General features: G+C 37.1%; 1 protein-coding gene across 5 annotated transcripts in view; it reads left to right on the top strand.

Annotated features, from left to right (window-relative positions):
- The window catches only part of LOC131797127 (TNFAIP3-interacting protein 1-like), a 35,928-nt gene that overhangs the window by 2,944 nt on the left and 11,122 nt on the right, over positions 1 to 21,862 (top strand). The window contains exons 2-5 of one of the 5 annotated variants that reach the window (XM_059114752.2): positions 4,991 to 5,095; positions 13,547 to 13,596; positions 19,434 to 19,630; positions 20,178 to 20,473. In XM_059114752.2, coding sequence (XP_058970735.2) covers positions 19,498 to 19,630; positions 20,178 to 20,473 — 429 coding nt within the window. In that variant the 5' untranslated portion in view covers positions 4,991 to 5,095; positions 13,547 to 13,596; positions 19,434 to 19,497. Of the gene's footprint in view, positions 1 to 4,990; positions 5,096 to 13,546; positions 13,597 to 15,936; positions 16,090 to 17,864; positions 18,149 to 18,779; positions 18,881 to 19,433; positions 19,631 to 20,177; positions 20,474 to 21,862 lie in introns of those variants that run through there. The other 4 variants (XM_066167715.1, XM_059114753.2, XM_066167714.1 and 1 more) reach the window with 4 other exon arrangements.

The raw sequence follows: 21,862 nt of genomic DNA, 5'->3' as shown, positions 1-21,862 counted from the left end.
CCTCGACTTCTTGAGGAAAAGCCCAAGTTTTGAATTATGTCATGGTCACCGTCTCTCCTAAAAAAAGACACTTCCGGCGTTTCTGCACAGGCACTGGTAATTTGACTAAATCAATTAGCCAATGACCTTTAGCTACTCGTTTTTCACGTCAGATCGTAAGTAATCGTGACGATTCACTTTGGGTTGCGCCTAAATTCGAATTTTTCAAGCTCAGGTCAATGATACTTGGACTTAACTCTAAAGATTAGTTTTATCATGAAAATTCGCGTGTTAAAGGTGAGGAGCGATTGAAAGACCTAGAGTAAATCCCAAGATGTTCTTGGGCACATTTTGTGAGATTGCTCCAAAAGCTTCCAAAAAGTCAAGTAAGCATACTTGTTACTGCGTTACTCTGTTTCATAGCACCTCAAATCATGGAAGGAAGCTCACGTGAAGGCCACAACGGCCCCTTATTTTTACTGTCAAAAGAGTCACAGCGGGAGACTCGGTGCATTTGGCTTCTGACTGTTCTTAAGTGAACAATATTACTTAATCTTGACCACAAAGCAGATAGAGACTTTTTTTTAAGAGGAACAAATTGTAAAGCGGTAGTCGCCATCTAAAATATTTTTTTAACTTGAAATTGCAAAAGACTGCAAAAAAAAATTCCCAACACAAAAACTAATATTGTAGCGGCCTGATACAATTGTTTAAATCGCATCTTAAGCGCTGAATACTGTCTCACGCTGACGTGGCCTTATTTTAAAAACGTATCAGGTTAACTCAAATACAAGCTTAAGGTTTTCTGATGCAAAATCAGTGGAGTTGAAACAGCGGTCCTTTTCCCTAAAACCTTTACAGCACTGGTCATCAAAATCGTGGTTTCGCTTTCCAAACACTTTAGGTCGAAACTGTCTACGCTGGTAAAATGGAATTGCAGTTACCGATATATTCTGATTGTTGAAGATATTTATTACATGAAACTGAAGATTGGGACATTTCCCTCGTAATCATGGATCACTTTCGTATCAACATAACACTCATGAATACGATTTTCCTCACCCCTCTGAGTGTCCGAAACGACTGATGCATTCGAGAATCCCAACCAAGAGTCGAAGGCAAATTACGATCGAACGTTTCGAAATAAAGCCTAAACTTCACGTTATTGCTTTTAATTTTATCTCTTTGTTTATCCTCTTTTCCTCGAAATCTAAATTGCGGTTGTAGTAAATACGTAATGTTAATTAATGACAATAGCCCTTTATCTAAACAGCTTGAGTTGATTTCAAAAGCTTTTCAAGAGGGAAATACCCCAAAATCAATTTTAATGTAGTCGATACTATGTCATCTCTTTTCAAGTTGTTTACCATCGTGGAAATGTTGCTGCTTGCATACCTGTTAGATCATGGCGTCAGCATGTGTGGCTATCTCACAGGCGACATGAATAACAATTGTTTATAATCGAATGGTTTCTTCTGTTCAGGTTAGCATTTACATAACGTATATAATTCAATTTCGAGTCCAATAACAAATGTTTATGAATAGAATTCAGACGTGTAAATGTTCAGGTTTGAACTTAGCGCAATCGATATGAAATCGTTTCGATAACATTACAGAGATATGGCTGTTATACGAAGATTCTGTCTAATTGATTTAATCCAGTCATTTATCTTTCAACATTTGAATAGGCTCATTAAAAAAACCATAATAAAGATTCATCAAGAATGTTTTATAGACAATGATGAATCAAAACCAATAAATAACAATGTGCATTCCTTGCACTGACATATCCAAATGCACTGAGTTCCTTAATACAGGCGGATACATTTATTCGCAAAATTAGGCCTTCTGATTTAGTCCTACATACTACACTGCTTTCGTATGGGGAATCCCCGAATTGCTGTGACGCTCTGGTGCAAATGTTACCTAAGGAAACTATTCCCACAAACAGCGTTAGAATGACCACAGCTTTTCATCTGACAGACGGGTGAGGCGAAAAATTGCATGTCATTTATTTTTGCTTTCGTTTTGAATCACAGGGAGGAGTATTATAATTATTTAACAAAGAAAAGTTCCGTCATTTAATTAGCGACCTTAAAGTTTTCTCGGAGACTGGTTGTGCAATGATCCCCGGAAACTACAGTTAAAGCCTTTTACTCTGTAAAGCGTGAAACTGTTGCAGAGAATCGTTCTCGGATAATAATCAACCGTGATTCAAAAATGATTAGGCATGTCTGATAATTTGTTAATGATTTGGCGAACTTAAACATGAACGGCGGAAAGGTATATAGGTAAAAGGCATGGAAACAATATTCATGAGCGAGTGCGTAGCTAATAAGCTGTAATTTCCGGGAACCGTATTTCGAAACGTAACACTGGAAGTTACGAAAATTTTCTGCACACTCAACAAGCTATGACTTTCTTGGTTTTACACTGTACAGTTGAACTACGAAAAAAGTTACCTTAGTCAAAGATTTAAGTGGCGAATGGTGTCACTGGAGTTTCCCAAAAATTATTCAAACCATGAACCATGCCTTGTGCAAGTTAATAATCATTAAATACTCGAACAGAGTTATGATAGCAATTCAATAATTTAATGTTTGGGTTTCAAGAGCTGTATTGGCCAAAAATTCTTGTTAATCTATTAACAATTATCCAGAACGAAAGTTCGCGCGGCTTTCAAGAAGAATAACGTGAGTGCCGAGGTAAACGAGAAGGTTTCGTGACAGATATCGATGACTCTTCGAAACTAAGTGAATCTCGTTATAATATGCGACTTAAATTGCATTCTGTACAGCAAAACTGCCGATAAGATGTTGGCGCTAAGCTCGAGTGTGCAGTAAAAAGTATCATGTTTTCCCTTGAAATGTATTTCCGCGTTACAACTGACGTTCAGCTCGTTATAACCAGCTCCAAAGTATCTCGTAAGCAGATATAACTCGTTCGTTGGCACCATGATCTGTATTCTGAGTAACAAAATCACGTTTGCACAGCGGAATCACTCTGCAGCTACATCCCAACATACGATGATTCCCAAAAGGTATTCATGTTTTGGACGGATAATTTGCTCTCATTATTATTAGAGTTAAGAATAACCGCATAAGGAAAGTACGGAAATCGAGTACTGACATGTTTGCCTTTTTTGACATCCAAATTTGGTAAAAAAGTTCTGCATAAATTAAATCAGTCACGCTTTATCAGTTTGAAATGATCAGCCACATTCATTTGTTCTCTGGATGTGGACCTGATTCTATCTATCTCTATTCTGTCTGTAACCGGAATCTCAGCCAATCCTAAAAGAAAAGCGCAAGAGCAGTTAATCTTTGATAGCGTCATTTCAGGTGAGTAGACGGCCGCAAGCACTTCTTGGGATAAGGGAGACTGGGGCTCATCATTTCAAAGATAATTGCAATAGGTTTATTCTAACGACCATGCCGGAGCCAATTAGGTCTGTCCTAAAGGTGAACATGCGCCGAAGCAAAAATCAGACCGGAATCTAACAAACAATTAAAAATTAGTTCTGAACCTCATAAAGTGTATAATTTATGACATCCAGCTGGAAGTCGAATATTTTTTTCAAGGCGCTATTCTTGAAAGAGCGAGGAAAATCAATTATTTATTGGAGGATGGAGGAAAAGAAACATATTCTTTCGCTCTTTGGTCACCGAATTTGGTTCTAAATCGACTCTGCATAGGTCATCTTTTCACTAGATTAGCTACGAGATCTTCGTTATATGGCAACAAAAAATGGCCCATAAATATATATATATATATATATATATATATATATATATTTTTGTTATTTACCGGCTGGGAGGTCCGAATGGTGAAAAACTGTGACCGAGGTCTTGAAAATACTGCCCGAGGCCGAGGGCAGCATTTTCAAGATCGAGGTCAAAGTTTTTCACCATACGGACCGACCCTTAGCCGGTAAATAACATATTTTTTTTTTTTAAACTTCACGAAATTCTTTCCGAAAGAACCCAAATGATTTAGGGCAGTAAATACGTAAAGATCTTCCATAAACTGAACAATTTTTGAGCGAGTAAATGGTAGTTAAAATAGAGGTGATGCAAATTAAAGAGAGATGCCTCAGCGAAACATTTTCATTTCCGTAACGATAAAGGTGATTTAAAAGGCTTCCAAAAAAAATTTGAAACATTGTTTTTACAAGTATCTGATACAATCTGACACCTGTCGATTAGAGAGTGCGTAAGAAAAAAAAAAAAGGGGAAGAACATTTGAAAAACAACGGAACTAGTTTGGCAAGGACTGTCAGGACTGTCAGAGGACTTTGGTTTTGTCACAATGAAGTTTACCTAATCCCTCCTTAGGTTCTGTGCTATTATATTATTCTATCACCCACCACCCACCACCCACCCCCATCCCCTCCTCCCACCCACTTTATTGGAAATCAATTATTTATTGTCCCATTTTTACACTCTGCTAGCGACGACTGATCCCTTCCTCCCCGAAAACCATGTGATTCCCCAAAATCCTCCACACTCTTCCTCCCTCCTTTCCCACGTCCAGGTGATAAATAATGACTGACCCATGCTTATTCCCTCAGTAATATAAATATTCCTACGTACCCCAGCTGGTCATAACTGGAAGCTCTTCTATTCCTATTTGCTTGGCTACCAAATGCACGTTTTTTAACCGTGTAGATATGAAAACGGAAGATTACGGCTACCAGTCAGCACGAAGTTAAATTTTACACGATTAAAGTGTGACTCGACTCAACCTCAATTCTTTAGTCATATTACATTCTGAGAAAGTGAACACACTTTTGACCAACAATTCTCTGAGGTCTTTAAAACTAAAATGAAATTGTTATTCTGATACAGGTGACGAAGGGGATTTCCCGTTTAATAAGAAATAAGCATTTTCGAAAACATACATTATCCATTTCACTTCCATCGACAGAAGAGGAATATATTTTCAAAGAATATTTCACGCAAATTGATGTTATGGTTGAACATTAGTCATTAACCGTCATATGTATTCTCAGTAGACACTTCCCTTCAAACAAGACGGCAAATTTTTGTGAGCTGCAGAGGCGACTATCGAAGGAATAAACAACATCTTCACAACGACAGGAATCGCTTCGGCAAGCGTAAGTACATCAGCTTTTTCAAACTCGAATAACTTGATAAAAATGTTTTTGTCTTATCTTATTTCAAACAAGTTCTGTAGGTTACACACAATAATTACAACTACCAGTGAAATCAAATGGTTGAAGAACTATATTTTTACTGCTGGTAGAACTATCGAAGTGAAACGGCCGGAGCGGCGGATGTATTTTTCGCCTCCGCATTTTCTCCTGATACATTTCTTTTTCTTAGGAAAGAGAAACTTTTCTTCTTCGACAATCGAATACTCTGCCTTGTTTTGGTTCGACATAGAGGAGGTTGATTCTATTCCAAAATGGTCAGATAGCTTAAGTCACCAATACTGACGATACCATGGTAAATGTTGAGGAAGATGTAGACAGAACACACAGAATTCACAACGTTCACTGTCTCCCAAATGCAAAACGCTCAGCCATCAGTTTGCGTGGGTGTTTTTAGTGTTTTTTCATAATTCGAAAGCAAGCGAAAGGCGAGTAATTCTATATTCACAAGCAGAACTGCTCCGCTGAGTTAAGAGTTTCAGGTGAATTGCTGAAACTGTCCCAATTTTGTCAACGAAAAACTCGAGCATTCTTAAAACCCAATGTAGAAAGAAAAAAATAACAGATATATATCATCATCGTCATCGTGGGCGGTCACATGTATTCAGCGCTGTTTCTACAGCTTGAGATAATCGACTACGTTCCCAGGACCCTGGAGAGGCCATGGGAATGAGGCTCAATTTTAACAATGATCAAAATCATTACTGGACGTCGATTTCACAGAAAATGCGATGGCGTTTACTGAGATCTGCGTTACCCCTCCCCCCCCCCCAAAATAAAAAAAAAGATCCAAACAAAACAAGCAAAACAAACGAATAAACAAAGAAACCAACCTGAAGCGAAAAGGCACTTTTATCCTGACACTATAATGTTCCGTTAATTTACCAGGAGAAGTATTTCTTGTCATAAGTTCGAATTCGTTCAAGGTACCGTGACCCAGACTAGTCCCAGTTCTCCAGCGCTTTTTTTCTTAAATGTCAATCGCCCCAGATTTAGTACCTAGATGAAAAACGCAACCGTTGCAGGAGAGACTTTTAATCGAGTTTCCAGTTATGGATGCTTATACTTCATTTTAGACCTGATCCAGAAGACACCCAGTTTTGTCTTTTGGTTTATGACCAGACAAATATCATTCGGGTAAGCTAGTATCTAATTATAATGAAAGTAACGCGTAAATAGTGATTAGTTCCTATACGGTGGCTGTGTTACTTTGCTTCTCTAACATAAATGTTCCTAAAAAGAGCCTTTTCGCTCTAGCAAACAAAACTAGAATCGTCCCGACAAAATTAAAGGACAAATTTTTATTTCGTCTGTTGCATCCGCATTAAAAAATTAAAGCCGTCGAATTCTGTCAGCGCCTGATCTATGTCATCAGTTCATAGGACCAGCCAGTATAGTTTCTCACAGGATTCTACCTCCAATTTCCAGGATTTATCCTAAGTCGTCCTAAAATCCGCCGGATGAAAACTGGACAGATCTACAAACAAACAAATTTTGTCCGCGGTGCGTTTGAAGATTTATTGCCTTCGGCCAAAATTTGTCAAGTCGCGACATACCATCCGCTCTTGCAACGTGTTGGTGATGACATAAAATTTGTCTTAATAAACAACTTTTTCGCTAGTGCGGACATGTTCTTATATGCCTAAAGGAATCGCGTAGACTATAGTAGTAACAACTGCAGCTTTCTGACTGGCTAATTCTTTCGATCCATTTGCGAGCATCACAAGGTTTCATCATTATCGTTATTAAAGTTGAATATCTGTGGAACCAGGTGGGCATGATAAATTTTGTGCCTCCACGCAATTTTCAAAGCTGTCAATAAAAAATTATCTCTCTCGTGAAGAAAGCTATTTCAACTTTCTAAAATGTAAAAGTATTTAAATTTGAAGGCAAGATATAATAGAACGTGATCTGAGTCAGGCGTTTCGAAATCGAAAGCACTTAGTCGACACTTAAACTAATCCACGTAAGTTGCTAAGTAAGCAGTTTCAAAGAGCTGCGTCATCAAAAAGGAAGGTTACAAGCAATGAAGTTAAATTTGTGTTTTTCTTCTGTTTGGGTTAAAGAGTTTCTATAAATATTATAATGTCTAGTTCGTTTTTTTACTTATCAAAACTATGATAATTTTTTCTATTTTTAACTAGTGTCTACATCTCAAATTATAGTTCGCATAAACAAGTAACAAGTCTGTTCACATAAAGAAGGAGGGGGGGGGGGGGGGGGGAGAATCCGAGAAAGTTACGCAAGCCCGAGATGCAGTCTAGGTTTTCCACAAATATCGAATTTTCATCTAAACGTATCTATCGACAAATAATAGGGCCGAAGGCTGTAGAAAATTAATTCTTTTGTCTAGGAGAATACAAAAGGACACAGTCGTATTTCCCGTTCTGGTCACGAAATACGGAAATAGGTGGTTTCTAGAGTAAAGGCTTGATGACTCAAAATGCCCCATTTTTGGGCATGCCGAAGGTTCATATTTGTGCGTGTGTTTAAGGTCCTGTCTGCGGGGGATGAAATCAATAGAGTTTAACCGGAACTAACTTCGGGGAGGGGGTTTTCCATGAGACTGACAATATCTTAGGTTGTTCAGCTGACACTATTTCACTCCCCTGCTTTTCCACTCCCCCAAATAAAAACTTTGTAGAACTTCATCCGATGTCAACTTGATGAAGCAGTTAATAGTGCGCGTTGAACAACGATATTTTACTGCTCGGTCAGGAAAGCTTGATTGTAATGTCAGTGGTAACCATAGCTACAAAAATATATTGTGATATTGTTTTTAGCGGTTACTTTAAGTGTTGACCATTAAGCGTGAGATGTAACAAAATGTGTAATATTTCACATCAAATGTCCATAAATACTGAAATCGGTTACTTTATGATTCACTTCAGTGACACTTTCACAGCAGTGGAATAGTCACATTGACGTGTCGATGGATTCTCTCCTTACCACGGCCAGCTCGAGTATTCAACCGTGAACTGTCAAATGGCCTGAAATGTAATGATTATATGTGAAATCGTTACTTGTCGAAGAACAATATCTTAGAAAAGGTTGTGGTTACTCATCGTGGTGAATAACAATAAAAGCTAAGTTTTTCGTTTGTCTCACGATGTGGTCACTTGTGATGTAGATCGCGACGTTTCGACTGCATACTGCTAGTCTTCTTCAGGCGATGAGGTCGACTGGTCATGCGTGATCTTATAAAGAATGATGCTCTGCTGTGATTAGTTGTTTTTCAACAGCTCTGATTATCTCTTAAGTCAAAAGCGGAATGTTTCGTGGTAACGATGTATCCAAAATGTTACAATATCGATGTATCAGTATTTGATGCAAATATCAGACGATTGAACTTTAAAACAAAACATTTTATTCTAATATTAATGTCATGGTCGGTTTTTAAGTCATATGCTTACGCATGTGGAGTCATTTCCTATAGCTTTCAATAGACTAATTTCAAACCGGTTATTCCATATACTGTGATGATGTGATAAAAATCTAAGAACTTTTTGGTAATTAAAAAAATAAAAAGGAAAAACGCGTCCAAAAAAATAAAGGAATATCATTGTGATGCGGCTTATTGTCAAAGAGTGGAAAAAAAATAAATTGGGCAATAGGCCTACTTAAAAAAAAAGGTCGTGAAATTGCAAATAATTCACTGTTTTATGATTTCTAAGGGGGGCTTCATGCATTTAAACCATGGTTATTCCCTTGTTTATTTCTCATTTTTCGTTTTAGTTTTTGTTTTCTAAATGACGAAGCTTTTTTTTTTTTCTGAGTGTGCCAAATCCTACAAGGTTAGACTTTGACGGTTTTTATTATCCTCCTGGTTATTCTATTGTTATTAATCGATAAATGTCTCTTTGTAAATGCTCGGTGAAGGCATCTATCGAGTCTCTCATTACGTCTGCTTTTCATCAGCCATACATCTTTTTTGCACCTATAATAGGCAATCAAAAGCATTCGATCTCTAGCTGTATGTCCCAAAGAAATAATTTTAATCTACAAAACTCAGAAAGCAAACTTACAGAAGTAGCGGACGCATAACAGAAATTTCTAAAACATGAAGCTCGGCCATGGCGAATAGCTGGAGTGATGAGGACGCCACAGATTGCTGTGGTTTAATTTTTAAGCCAACTAGAAACTGATTGAAGATGCCTCTGAATACATTGATGAAATAATTGATATTGATTGATACCGTCAAAATTACGAAGTTACGATAAGTTACCCATACGAAAAATAGCTTTCTCCGGGAAAAATACTTTAAATCTAAAATTCACATGCGTCCTTTCCTCTTTTAGTAATCAATCAACGCAGGCAGCTCTTCTGATACATCTAGACGGTGGCCTAGATAAGGCTATTGGCCAATGTTTGCCTGCGGTCGAATCTACTTTTGCCTCGCCTCAAAATAACATACCTTTAGAATAATTCCATCGTTCTTTATCGTTATTCATATTTAGAGGGCGGACCGGTACACACAGTCATCAAGGAGGGGGGTTTACATTTAACCGCCGCTTGACCAAAATGTCACCAAACTGTCCCGCAATCGTGGCTTGCGGCCAGTGGTTTCCTTCCTCAAATATAGTGAAAATTATTATGGTGAGACAACAAAGAATCGTGAAATTTTTTAATTTCCTTGTAGTTTAGTTCTAACAGGCTCGGCTCACGACATGTGAACGGTTAAAGTGGATCACAATTGAAGGAAGTGGTAGGAAGTCTATTGAAGTCTTCCTAGGGAAGACCCAGGTTTTGATGCACTCCCGGTCGAATAGTGCGACTTTGGCGTCTCTGTAGACAAATCCTGCCATTGTCTCAGCGACCACTTTCAAACTTTTAGGTGGCTCTTCTTCTTTCTTTGTGTCTCGATTTCTTTCGACACTGATTTTTTTGTTTCGTACTTCTATACTCCTTGTCACATTAAAGCAGAGCGCAATGTAACTATCAAGTAAATTGAACAAGAAAACTTTGAAGGAAATTTCTCAAGTCCAACAAACGATGTCGGTTTGATTGGCTATCATTCAAATATTACTCACATAGATTTCCGTTAACAGTTACCACTCTCTATTGTAGTGATAAGAACAGTTTTGGGCTCAAAATATTGTTTACAAATATAAATTGTTTAATTAGAGGACGATTTTAGCGTCACCTTAACTCATGTTGATGACGACCCTGGAGGCTTGTCATATCAAACAATATTTGATGTTCCAAAAACCAACGAAAAGCTAAATGGACTGTGCAAGAGCCTTGAAAAGCATAGCAAGAAAAGCAAAAAGTTATAAAAATCAACTCTCTTCGTTTATTTTCTATGCATGACCTCAGGCATGCATGCAAAAGGTTAATTTTGGCTTCAGTTGTTTGTCAATTTGTTTCGTAAGCGATGCAACGCTTTATTAACGTCGTCCACTTCAAACGTAGACCGTCAAATCTATTTGTTTGATTTTAAAATCAACAATGCTCTGCAAACCGCAGTCAAGTTGGCCTTAAAATAGTAGCAATCCAATATTTCCATCATTTCACAACAGCTATATTTTTTGTTAAGCCTACAAGGGGTAAATCGTGCACGATGTTGAGTTGGTCTTGAAATTGAATGTGTCAGTTGGGGCCATGACTAGCTAGCGACGTGCTATTATCATAAGAGCGTTTGATGCAGAAGATTCATCAGCGAAGTTGGTTGCAGCAAGGCCGAATCTCGATGCCGCTGAAAAGAATCAATTTGCAGTCTACAGAAATTGATAAATTGATTTCGTGATTGAAAGCACTCTTACACAAAGGACACTCATTAATTTGCACAAAAGGTGTTTACCCGCAGGTTCGTTCACTTACTTAATTTGCGTGATTACTTCATCCATTTAAGTCCCAGATATCTGACTTGAAACCGAAAAAGAGCTCAGCCCAAAATTTCCCATATGAAATCAGTACATTAGATACGAGGCCTCGAACAGCTTCAAAATACTTACCGTAACAAATTGACCATGGAAGGCACTGATCGCGGGGATCAGTGCAGCGATGAACGCTGTGTACTTTGAGCTCGTTGATAAGTCATTCAATTTGTAAAGAAGAGCAAAAAATATTTAGGTTTTGCAAGACTTAGTTTGACCATGATCGTAAACGTGCGAGATAGACTAGACGTCTCGGTTCATCGTTTACATCTAAATCGGGGAATCCCCACAATTGTCATACAGCTATATCAACAACAGTTGAGAGTTCGTTAGGTAGTCTGACAGCAACTCAGTTACAAACGCACCAGACAGAGAAACGGTTATGTGTATTTGGAAGCATTATTCGTAAATGAAGGCTCCTTTTTCGTATATCTTTCCATGAAAAAGGTAAGACTTAAAGTTGGATCTCACATTCAACGCATCTATTCGGCAAATATTGACTTGCAAAGCTCTGAAGCCCTGCCGTTGAAGTTCTTGTTTTGGCGCGCAAATTTAACGGTCGGTTTTTAACTTTGTAGTTTAGCCCTGTTCGATCACGACAAATGTTCAGCAAAATCGATTTTTTACTGTTAATTTCCATCGACTTAGAGCTTAAAAGCAGGAGTTAGAAATTTTCACCTCCCAGAATATCCCAGAATATCTATTCGAACAAATTTTTAATCACAAAACTATCCGTTATACTTGAAGGACCTTGACCTTGAAAAATCCACAAAATCGCCCGCCAAATTTTCTAATTTTCAAGAGGACCGGACCAGAGCAACTCATTCGGTACATTTACAGCTGTAAGCAACAATGGTATGCATAGAAATACCTTTTTTATCGACAGAGTGTGTCAAACATTTATGGCAATTTGTTAAAATCCGGATAGAGTTGAAATTGATATTGACTCCTGCTGCCACTGTAAGAAAATACTAACTTTGGCAAACGTTTTGTATCGAAACACTTCTCGAATAAGAAAGCATCGATGGTCGCTGTGGAGGAAGGTTACATCTTTTAATTTCTCTTTGAAGAATTTAATTCTTTCGGGCACGCCTTTTCCAAATATAACTCGTCTGGAATGATCTATGTTCGCCCCAACAAAATGAAAAGTTGGCAAATTAACTTACCTCTAATTAAGACTTTTTCCACATTAAACATAATTGAGAAAACTGAGAGCAAACCCTCCATTCATTTTTTGAAATCATTACCAACGTTTTCATTTCTGAGCTTTCAGATTCAGAGAACAGTGTACATATTCTTCAGTTTTTAATGATTTTTCTAAGGATATTTATTGTGGAATTTTAATCGCCAAATAATTTCCCGTCGAGTCTTATACGGTAATGAATTTGTCGCCAGTTGGGTGGGTGTATAATCTGGCTTAGCGACGTTACTTTCATTTTAACTAAGAATGATCAGAAGTTTAGCTCGCTGTCTGCTTGAACTTCGAGCATCCTACTGACTGTGTGCGTGCACGCTTTTCGACTCTAACCTTGATGAAAAGGGTTTTATTAAGAAAGTGCACATTTTGTCGTACGTTGCGTCAGTCAGTTTTCGTTCGGAAGGGACCATACCTCGAATAACCAATCGGCTGATCTAATTTGCTTCAGATACATCAGCGTATAAACCCCACAAACTAGTAACCTATTGGAAAAAAAAGGAAACTTCTTTTACAATACTTTCATAAACAATTGTCATGATACAGTGCTGCAACAAAATTAACTACTGTGGCCAATATTTTCCTCTTTGATTTCTCCGAGATGAGTGACACTCTGCTAACCATATGCCTCTCAGCTAGCCAGTTAACGTGCGGAAAAGTACTATTCACTTATGTGGTAAATGCTTAATGGCTTAAAACCCATGAGACTGGTAAGATTTACCAAACTGGCTTCCCAGTAATGATAAACAAGCCATTAGCGATATTAAGTGCAGTTACAGAATCCAGGGAAGAATATTAAAAGCACATCTGCATGAATACTTTCAATTTTGCTGCGACCATCTAAGTGGCATATCTAACCACACTTTAATTTTTGTTCTGTTGTTTTTAAACTTTGTGGATCATTATTGCTTGTGAAATGGTTTATGAAGAAAAGGCTCTATTAGACTGAGAATGTTTAAGCAAGTCGATCGAACATATATACACACGCACGCACTTTTGGCGATCAACACTTTGGCTTCAGTTTCGAAAGAAAGTGTTTATAATATAGCGTTTTTATCTGTATTGAATAAAAACCAATCTCACTAATTCGCAGACTTCTGGCACCCTCTTATCTGAATTGAGCACCTAGCTATAATGCTCCAAATATGCTGAGAGGGAATTTTCCAAGGGTTATGATTACCGTCCTTAAAAACATTCATCGTTGCCAACATTGTCTCATCTCTGCGGACAACCTGGCGGAGAAGTCTCTACACATGGTGAAATAGTTTGAATATTGTCACTGCTCAATTTTTTTTCTTCTTTTTTTCATTTTTATTTTTCCAGGATCGTTATTTCTATCGGTGCTATCCTAATTGCCTACGTTAGCACTAAACGTAAGTGAAGTAAAATTCTATTTATGCTAACTGATGCTGTAAGCATAGCCTGCGTTGCTGGCGGTCTGCGGTTTAGGGTATCGGGGAGAAAAATGAAAGGTCTTTCATTTTCCTCTCCACCCCCAAAACCGCGGGCCGCTAGCAACGTAAGCTATTGTAAGCATTTATTCCTGTGTTTATTACTTGTACTTCTATATATTTGAAGTATTGACTTGTTCACATAATATCAACTTTTTGGAACGCCTGAAGCATTTCCCTTCCCCGTGTTCCGATCGTTCTTGTCATGTTCCAGATACTTAGGACTAATTTGGTAAACTCAGAGTAATTTGTGATGACGTATGGAATGCACATATATATTCCAACACTTCATAATACAAAATGATGCTATGTAAGCAGCTTTGAAATTTCCGCATGTAAAATTTTGGATCAGCGTTTTCTTCAACGAATACGGTTAAAACTGTTTAGTACCATTTGCCTTAGTATATGAAATGGTTTGCGAGGAGCTTCTCCAATTATCGTGTATGGACACACATTTGTAAATGAACACTCGTCAAACTCCTTCATTGTTAACCGTTCTCGCTGCTTTCTGGTTCAATTGTCCACTTTCAGACTCATTCTTGCTTCCGAAGAAGAATTTTTGGTGAAGTTCAGTCGAGGCAATTTTGTTTGTTTTTACAAAACGTTTCTGGAATATTTCTACGTACATGTAGCTTCTTTAGTTTCGCGAAATAACAAATGCAAACAAGCGCGGTGAATTTCCAGGAATTAAAATTCTGCTACTGAGCGGAGCACCAGATAGAGCAGTAACCCAAAGCACCAGCCATATGAGACCCAAACAGGCTACTTGGAAACAAATTTACTTGTGCAATGGTACAGTATGTTGATGATCTAATCAATGGTTTCCTAAACATGTTTGGAAATTTGGAAGACAAAAGATAGAAAACATTTTCCCACAAGTAACTAGGCAGCTGTTTTTTAATTAGATAAGGAATGCTCGATTTGCAGTGTGTGCAAGAGCTGCTGCATAGGCACTCATCATTATATGCATGCGCAACAAATACAAATAAGTGAAACTGCTGTAGTATTACGAACATTTCCTGTGGGATTTTCTTATATCTGAGATGATCCATCGAGAACACCTCTCTAAACGTTTGATTGTGAAATTAGCACGAACTAATGATTGAAACAACCAAAAGTAACTTCCTCTGAATCCTGAAATCGTCGATAACCCAAGGCAAAAGAAAATTAGTCTCTTCCTTCGAGTTTTCGTTCTCATAGATAGGTCAATCATGAAAAGATAAAATGGGTAAGTTTTTAAAGAAACTGTGGTGCGGTTTATTTGAAAATTCGACTGAGAAAACACTAGCCACCGTAAAGAGTTTCTGCGGCTGACGTTTCGAGCCTTCATTTATTCGCTCATACGAAGGGCTGTCGCTTGTAATGTCAACTTCAGAAATTCTATTCGGTGGCCAATTTACATTATGCTAGTTACGTTATCAATTCAGTTGATAAAAGCAATTTTAATTTGCTCGAATAGGTAAACTGATATATACTCATTCAAAATCATTTTAGTTACAATATATGATCGATAGTCCTGCTCTGTAACTGCTTTCTGTAAGTCGTTTTTTTGAGTAATACTGTAACTACTTTCAAGTGTTATGTAATAATAGCAATCCAAACATACGCAGTTAGAAAGTTACTTAAAAAGCAAAATTAGTCTGTTATTTATGGATACTAATCATTGCGGAAGTAATTCAACGCTTCGCTGGTACTGTACCTTATACTCGACAGTATTACTGCTTCTGCTTTCTCTGAAACCTAAATTTGGATGATTGACTTGCTTGAGGTTGAAGAGTCCATCGTATACACATATACATTAGTTTCGCCTGGCATACGCAATCTATTACATTAATAGATCTGCATACATTTTTTTACTCGTGTAATCAAATCAAAGTATTTTAAAACTATTACACGAAACGGAAATACATTTTCGCTTCGCGAAGCATACGCTGGTCACACGGGAAAAAAAAAACAACGACGTAATGAAAAATTCATCTTTTCTAAGAAAAGTATGCTTGATCAAATTCTTTTCTGCGAAAATAGTTCAAAAACGTCATCGCTTCACAGTTCCCAGACGTTCGCTAGACGAAGTTAATAAGCAGGTTTTCTTTTACTTGCTTCTGTATGACTGAGTTACAAAATTTTGCACACAGCAGCTTGCAGTAAAGAAAGTTACCTTGAGATAGCGAAGCTGACGGAGGTCAAATATTCACAGGCCACTAGTGCTTGCCATATTAGGGCAATGGAAATATGCCAGATGCCGAGTTTCTATTGGCTGTTGTTTTATGAGCTTTTAATTTCTGAGAAAAATTAAATCGACCTCATGCTTTACTTGCTTTCGCTGTGGCCGATTTTCACTAAAATTGGACCGTGTGAACTTGAGCTAGAGGAACTTATGAATCACTCCAGTCCGCTAGGAGCCAAGCAGAGGAGGTTCGTTTGTAGATTTGATTTGCTTCCGGGTTTAAAATGCAAGCTAATTACTTGCTTCCGTCTAATAGTCAGTATGATAAGTTATATTCGAGTTTAGAAACCAAAGTTACCTGGTTATTACCTCAGAAAAATCTCGTACTATCCCGAGTCTAGTTGGAATTATAGATTATCTTTAACTGTAACTACGAATCGTCACAGTAGTTACGCAGGTAGCTTTTGCAAAGAGAATAACCCCAACATACTTCTTATTGACAGCGTGACCTAGAGGCTACTGGAAAGGTTTTTAATTCTGCTCAGTAAACTCGGTCCAGTCAAGATTATGGCGTGCTTTTTCACATTAGTTATCTTCGATGCTTCGTTTCGTCACGCAAGGTTTCCTCTGGAAAGAGATAAGACGCAGCAAGTTATAACAACAATTAACTCATCTGCGAAGGCAACTATTGTACATGTTTTAGTGTTCTTCGTGAAAATATACAATCAAGAATCACGGAAACGATTTAAGAACATTACATTTCTGACAAAAGAATGGATTTGCATTTCGTTACCTACTTGAGTCTAGTCTACGTTCGAAGAGAAACAGCTATTTATAGCTGGTGGATACATGTATGTCAACACATAGTATCCAGACAAAAGTAAGCCTCACTAAAAGGGCACAACATTGTGTATGGCAGTATTTATGTTCATGCTACTCTCTGTTCGAAGCGCGTAAACTTGGTCTTAATTATGGTCCTATCTCAAATTATCCACACTTCTATTGTTTACTTCGATGATTGGCTAGTTCGGAAGCAGATACTATTCACCTTCGAGCGGCCGATGAGACAAAGTCGCGCGTCAAGAGTTTAATTTCCGAGCATTCTTCGGTATATCGAATGAAATGAACTAATTTTTTGGTATCTGTGTGGTATACACTTAAAACAATTAATCACCTCAGTGTTAGTGGAGGTGGTGGATATTTACATCGTCGCTTCGCGGCTCGGTAAACATCCACCACTATTCGCCTCTACTTCGGTGAATAACTGTTAATTAATTGAACTAGAATAGATTGTTTTGAAAAGAGAAGTGAATAATAACCTACTATTAAATATCTCGAATTATAAAATAATGCAAATAGTACACGCGCTCTGATTGGCCATAAAACTATTTTACATGAGCGTATGTAAACACGGTTTTCGTTCCTCTTTCATTAGTTATTTTATAAAAGAAATGTAAAATGGTTTCCGTGTTTACATAGCCTGATGTAAACACCTTGGAGGTTGGGAGAATACTCGATAAGCTGGAAACCACTCCGCTTCGCGTGGTGGTTTCCTACGCTTATCTCATGTTCTCCCAACCTCCCGCGTGTTTACATCAGGCTATGTAAACACGGAAACCATTCTACATTTCTTCAGCATAAATCATGATGTTCTCTAGAACAGCACCGTCCTCTGATAACCTAAATAGCATCCTGAGAAAAAGAAGACGACAAGTTGATATATGGACAAACATCACACGGTCTTGCTAAGTCAACACTTACTGCAGTGTATCAGTTATGCAGATTCAGTTAGCTTAGAAAAATAACTTTCCAGGTAACGCTCGTCGATATTGAAAAGCTCTCATTGTTAGTCGAAGGAAAATTCCATACATGATCGAGAAATAATTCTGATAATAGCAGACCTCAAGCCAATGTAAGGACTATGTTCGAACAATATACGCCCCTGTCGGGAGGGCTGGAAAGAGCATCACGTGACGATCATTTGACCAGTTGAAATCGTTTGGGGAATCCCCTACTTAAAAATTCACTTTCCAACATCGAGGGAGACGCCATATTGTTGCTTCTCGCCAAGCTTTTGCACTACTCTTCGAAAACCCCGACGTATAAGAGCGTCGATTGGGTATTTTTATCGGTATTTTTTATCATTTTTTCAATGTATGCAATCGGAAATATTCCTTACCGAGGTTACGGAGTATTTCAGCTAAAAATACCAATCTTTCACTCGATACGAACGGGCTGCGACAGAGATAGATACAAGATGGCGGATCGTGGATTTTGGCATGGATAGCGAGCGAGCCTCCAGTAAAGGTATCGTCCAGTTTTTGTGATCAGTTTAATACTGCAAGTTGGTACGCGAAGGAATGCTACGATATATTTAGAAATTTCATAATCGTGCGGTACGCCTTCCTTTGTACTATAATACTGCGGAAGATGTAGGAGGCACTCAATTAACTCGGGTACTTTCCCTCCCAAGAGGCAGACCTTTTCCTCTGTCTGCCTTACTGTTTAACCATGTACCTTTCCTAATTACATTCAAGAACAGTTTTCCAATGTTTATTTTTTACATTTCGGCTCTGTTGATACCTTATCTTGTGGAAAAATTACACTTTCATCGTCAAACACTATCAACGTATTGTTCACGAAAAATGTGCAATTGAAGCACTTTTTAAACGTGTTCCTTCAGTTTCGGGTTTAACTTCGAAAGCATGGATACAGCTTTGCTTTGTAGAATCAATCATAAATTTAAGAAGAATTTGCCGTTAATCTATGTGAGCTTAATGCTTTTGGTGATAGAACCGAGTTAAGATGTTTGCTTCAAGCGCGCATTTCATGGTGGCGTTACGTAGGCCGATTTCCTGTAGTTTCCTGTTCCACAATGCCATGAGGTCATTAATCTTCCTGCGTTTACAAGAAGGCCTCTACTTCCTTTTAGAATTTTAGTTGCACGTAACAATTCGAAGTTTCAATTTGGAGTATATTTGAAGATTATACACAGTTGGGAAGTTTTACAAGCTATGCCTCATTCGACAAAAATAAACGGTAAATTTAAACGGTAGTGCATGGCATCATTCTAGTTTTCTGTGGTTTATACCCCTCAATTTGTGTTCTAAACAAGTAAGACCATCATTTCTCATTTCTTAAAGAACAATCCTTCACGAAGCACTGTACATTCTCAATACTATAGGAGACAAAATTTGTTTGTAAGATTTGGGTTACAAATTTCGTATTATAGCTTTAATTTTACACTCTATCTTTGATTCTTTGATTCAACCACTGAAGTCTCATTTTTGTTAAACATTTTTCTTGTTACTGGACTCAGTTTACTTGAAAATAGGAATACAGGTAAAGAGGACTTTTTAAATGGTTAAACTTAACTCTAGGTATCAATAGAAGCTAGAGCTGGTAAAGAGAGAAGAACTTTTAATGAAGAAGAGAAATTTGATAAAGATGAGTGCTGGGTGACAGGACTCAAAATTCTATTCAGTTGCTTTCAGGAAAAAAATTGTGCACCTGCATTGCATGCGTATTGTTGTGATTATAACTAGCACTAATTATATTATGTTAGTAGTTTTAATTTTTTTTATTCTTTCAGACTTGAAACAAGCAGGAGCAAGTCTGGATTAATTCACAGACCAAAAACAAATATTTGAACTGCCATGACAGACATGAAAGATGAATCAGAAACATTAAATACATTGGAAAAGTTTGCTAGTTTACAGAAAGAGATTGCAAAATTAAAGCAAGAGAATAAAGTTCTACACATTCGGGCTCAAGGAGTGGAAGTGTTAGGTAATTGTACCAGAACATGAACAGGAATTTTGTAGGATTAATTTGAATCTAGATACACCAGTTGCTTTGTGATAAGATTTAATATATGGGGAATATTTAGGCGCAGTTCAATTCTTGGTGCATTTAGAGTGTTTGACTTACATCTAAACCAGGGTTATAATGATTATGTTTGGTAGTGGCATGTACAATCATTCTGACTGGTATTTTGATTGATGCAACTCAAGTTATACCTGAATATATTGCATTTACCTCTAAGCTTGAGCGAAAGGTAAGTTTACCTCTTAAAAAATGCCCTTGTAATTATGGTTGTTATAAATTAAATTTATGAATATGAAGTGTTCAAAAGATCAGTGCTATATTAGGACAAGTTCAATTTAATTTTATGAACAGCTCACATTTATCAGCTAAGACCAAACATGTGCTTTCTAACCACTAGGCAAGCACATCTCCAACAATACAATTACAGACAACACACTTTGAAAAGTAACTTTCTGTACATGTTTTTTAATTATCACTTTTGTCCATTTCATACTTGCATATTTATCAGGTAAAGTCCTTCAAGATTCCCAAGAAAGCAATGCTAAACTAAAAGAAGAAGTTAAAGAGTTGAAAACCCATCTGGACCAAAGAGGCATTGATGCAGCTTTAGCTGATATCTCAGTCAGCACTTCAGTAAATGATGACAGCCAGGACACAATAAAAGATCACGGAGAAAGATATTACTCATCTATGCTTGGGAGAAGTACACAAAGCCATGACTATGTTAACGTTACAACAGTTTCAGGACCCCAGTCACTGCCTGCAGAATTTTCCTCCATCTTATGTGGAGATTTTCACATCAAGGTATTAAATAATGCTATGATGCAGAACTAACAGTTGGTTTTTAGTTTCTCTTCGACTCATTTATTTCAGACTTTGGAGAATGGAGACTGGATGGCTGCTCCTAAAGAAACCTGTACTTGCAAAATGAATGAACGTCATTCAACAATTATGTTGTGTTGACTTTTCTTGACCACATTGCAGTACTAACATATATAGTGTGTCTCTGATTGTTGAGAAAAGATACTGTAAGAATCTATGTCTAAACTTTTTCACTTTCGTACCCATGATCTAAATATCAATTCAAGGTACAATCTGCCATATATTTCTTAAAAATTTGCCTAGTTTATTATACTTTTCCTTCTTGACATCTTTTGTTTGGCAAATGTAATGTTAGTATAAGGCAGAGCATAGTACAATTAGGAAACCTGCTCTAAAACTCCAATTAGAGGGAGGGGGGTTGTGAGTTGGGTTGTGAGTCACGAGGAACAAATTTCTTATTTTAGAGGATAAAAGATACTCGGAAAAAAGTAGACAAACCACTTTATTCAGAATTACTTTTCTCATTCAATACTTAGGGTGTGTATTTGTTTGTGGTGTGAACACTGCATGGTGTGGTTCAAACTATTCTTGGCTCAACATTTTGCAAACCAATTTCGTTTTAAATGTTTTTTTTCCTTATTAAAAATTTACTTCAGTTTATGATAATAAGCACTCAATTCAATATAAAGCTTTAATTAAAGAGGGCAATTTTTATGTAATTGTACTAATGAAACCAAACCATGTTGAACCATGCCATGCAAAACTTATGCCTGCTCTCTATGGTCATGTACACACTGTAATTACTATAAGTGTTTGTTGTTAGCAGTATTCTTAAGTATTTAGTTTAAATTTAATTAGACATCAAAGGACCCAGTAACTTAAAAGGAAAACCATAAAAACAAAATAAAAGATAACAAGTTTAAAACAAATTGAAATAAGAAAAGAAAAAAAACAGCCTTCCCTGAAAAAATGAAAAAAAATGAAAAAGATATAATATATCAGCATATCTGAAATGTGGAAAACAAAAGAATTAAGAGACTGAAAGAAAATTTGTAAAAAAAAAGTGTAGACATCAACAATTGAACAAAAAAAGAAAAGAAGAAAAAAATATGAACACAGAAAAAATAATGAAAGGAGTGAATAAACAAAAAAAAAGTTGAAAAAAGAAGAAAATGAAGGCTTAATGCTGGGTCATAGATGTTTACTGAACATAGCTTGCCTGTCTTAAAATCTACTCTGTATAAGTTTCTACTTTTGCTCAGTTACATGATTGTGCAGTACACTTTACTTAACCCTTTAACTCCTAGAAGTGATCAACATAAAACTTCTCCCTGTAATATCTTTACATTATCCAGCAAACAAGTAATGAGA

The sequence above is a fragment of the Pocillopora verrucosa genome, chromosome 5 (genome assembly GCF_036669915.1).
Source record: "Pocillopora verrucosa isolate sample1 chromosome 5, ASM3666991v2, whole genome shotgun sequence".
NCBI classification, from domain to species: domain Eukaryota; kingdom Metazoa; phylum Cnidaria; class Anthozoa; order Scleractinia; family Pocilloporidae; genus Pocillopora; species Pocillopora verrucosa.
The sequence above is the reverse complement of the archived record's forward strand: the minus strand, read 5'-3'. Positions and strand labels throughout refer to the sequence as shown.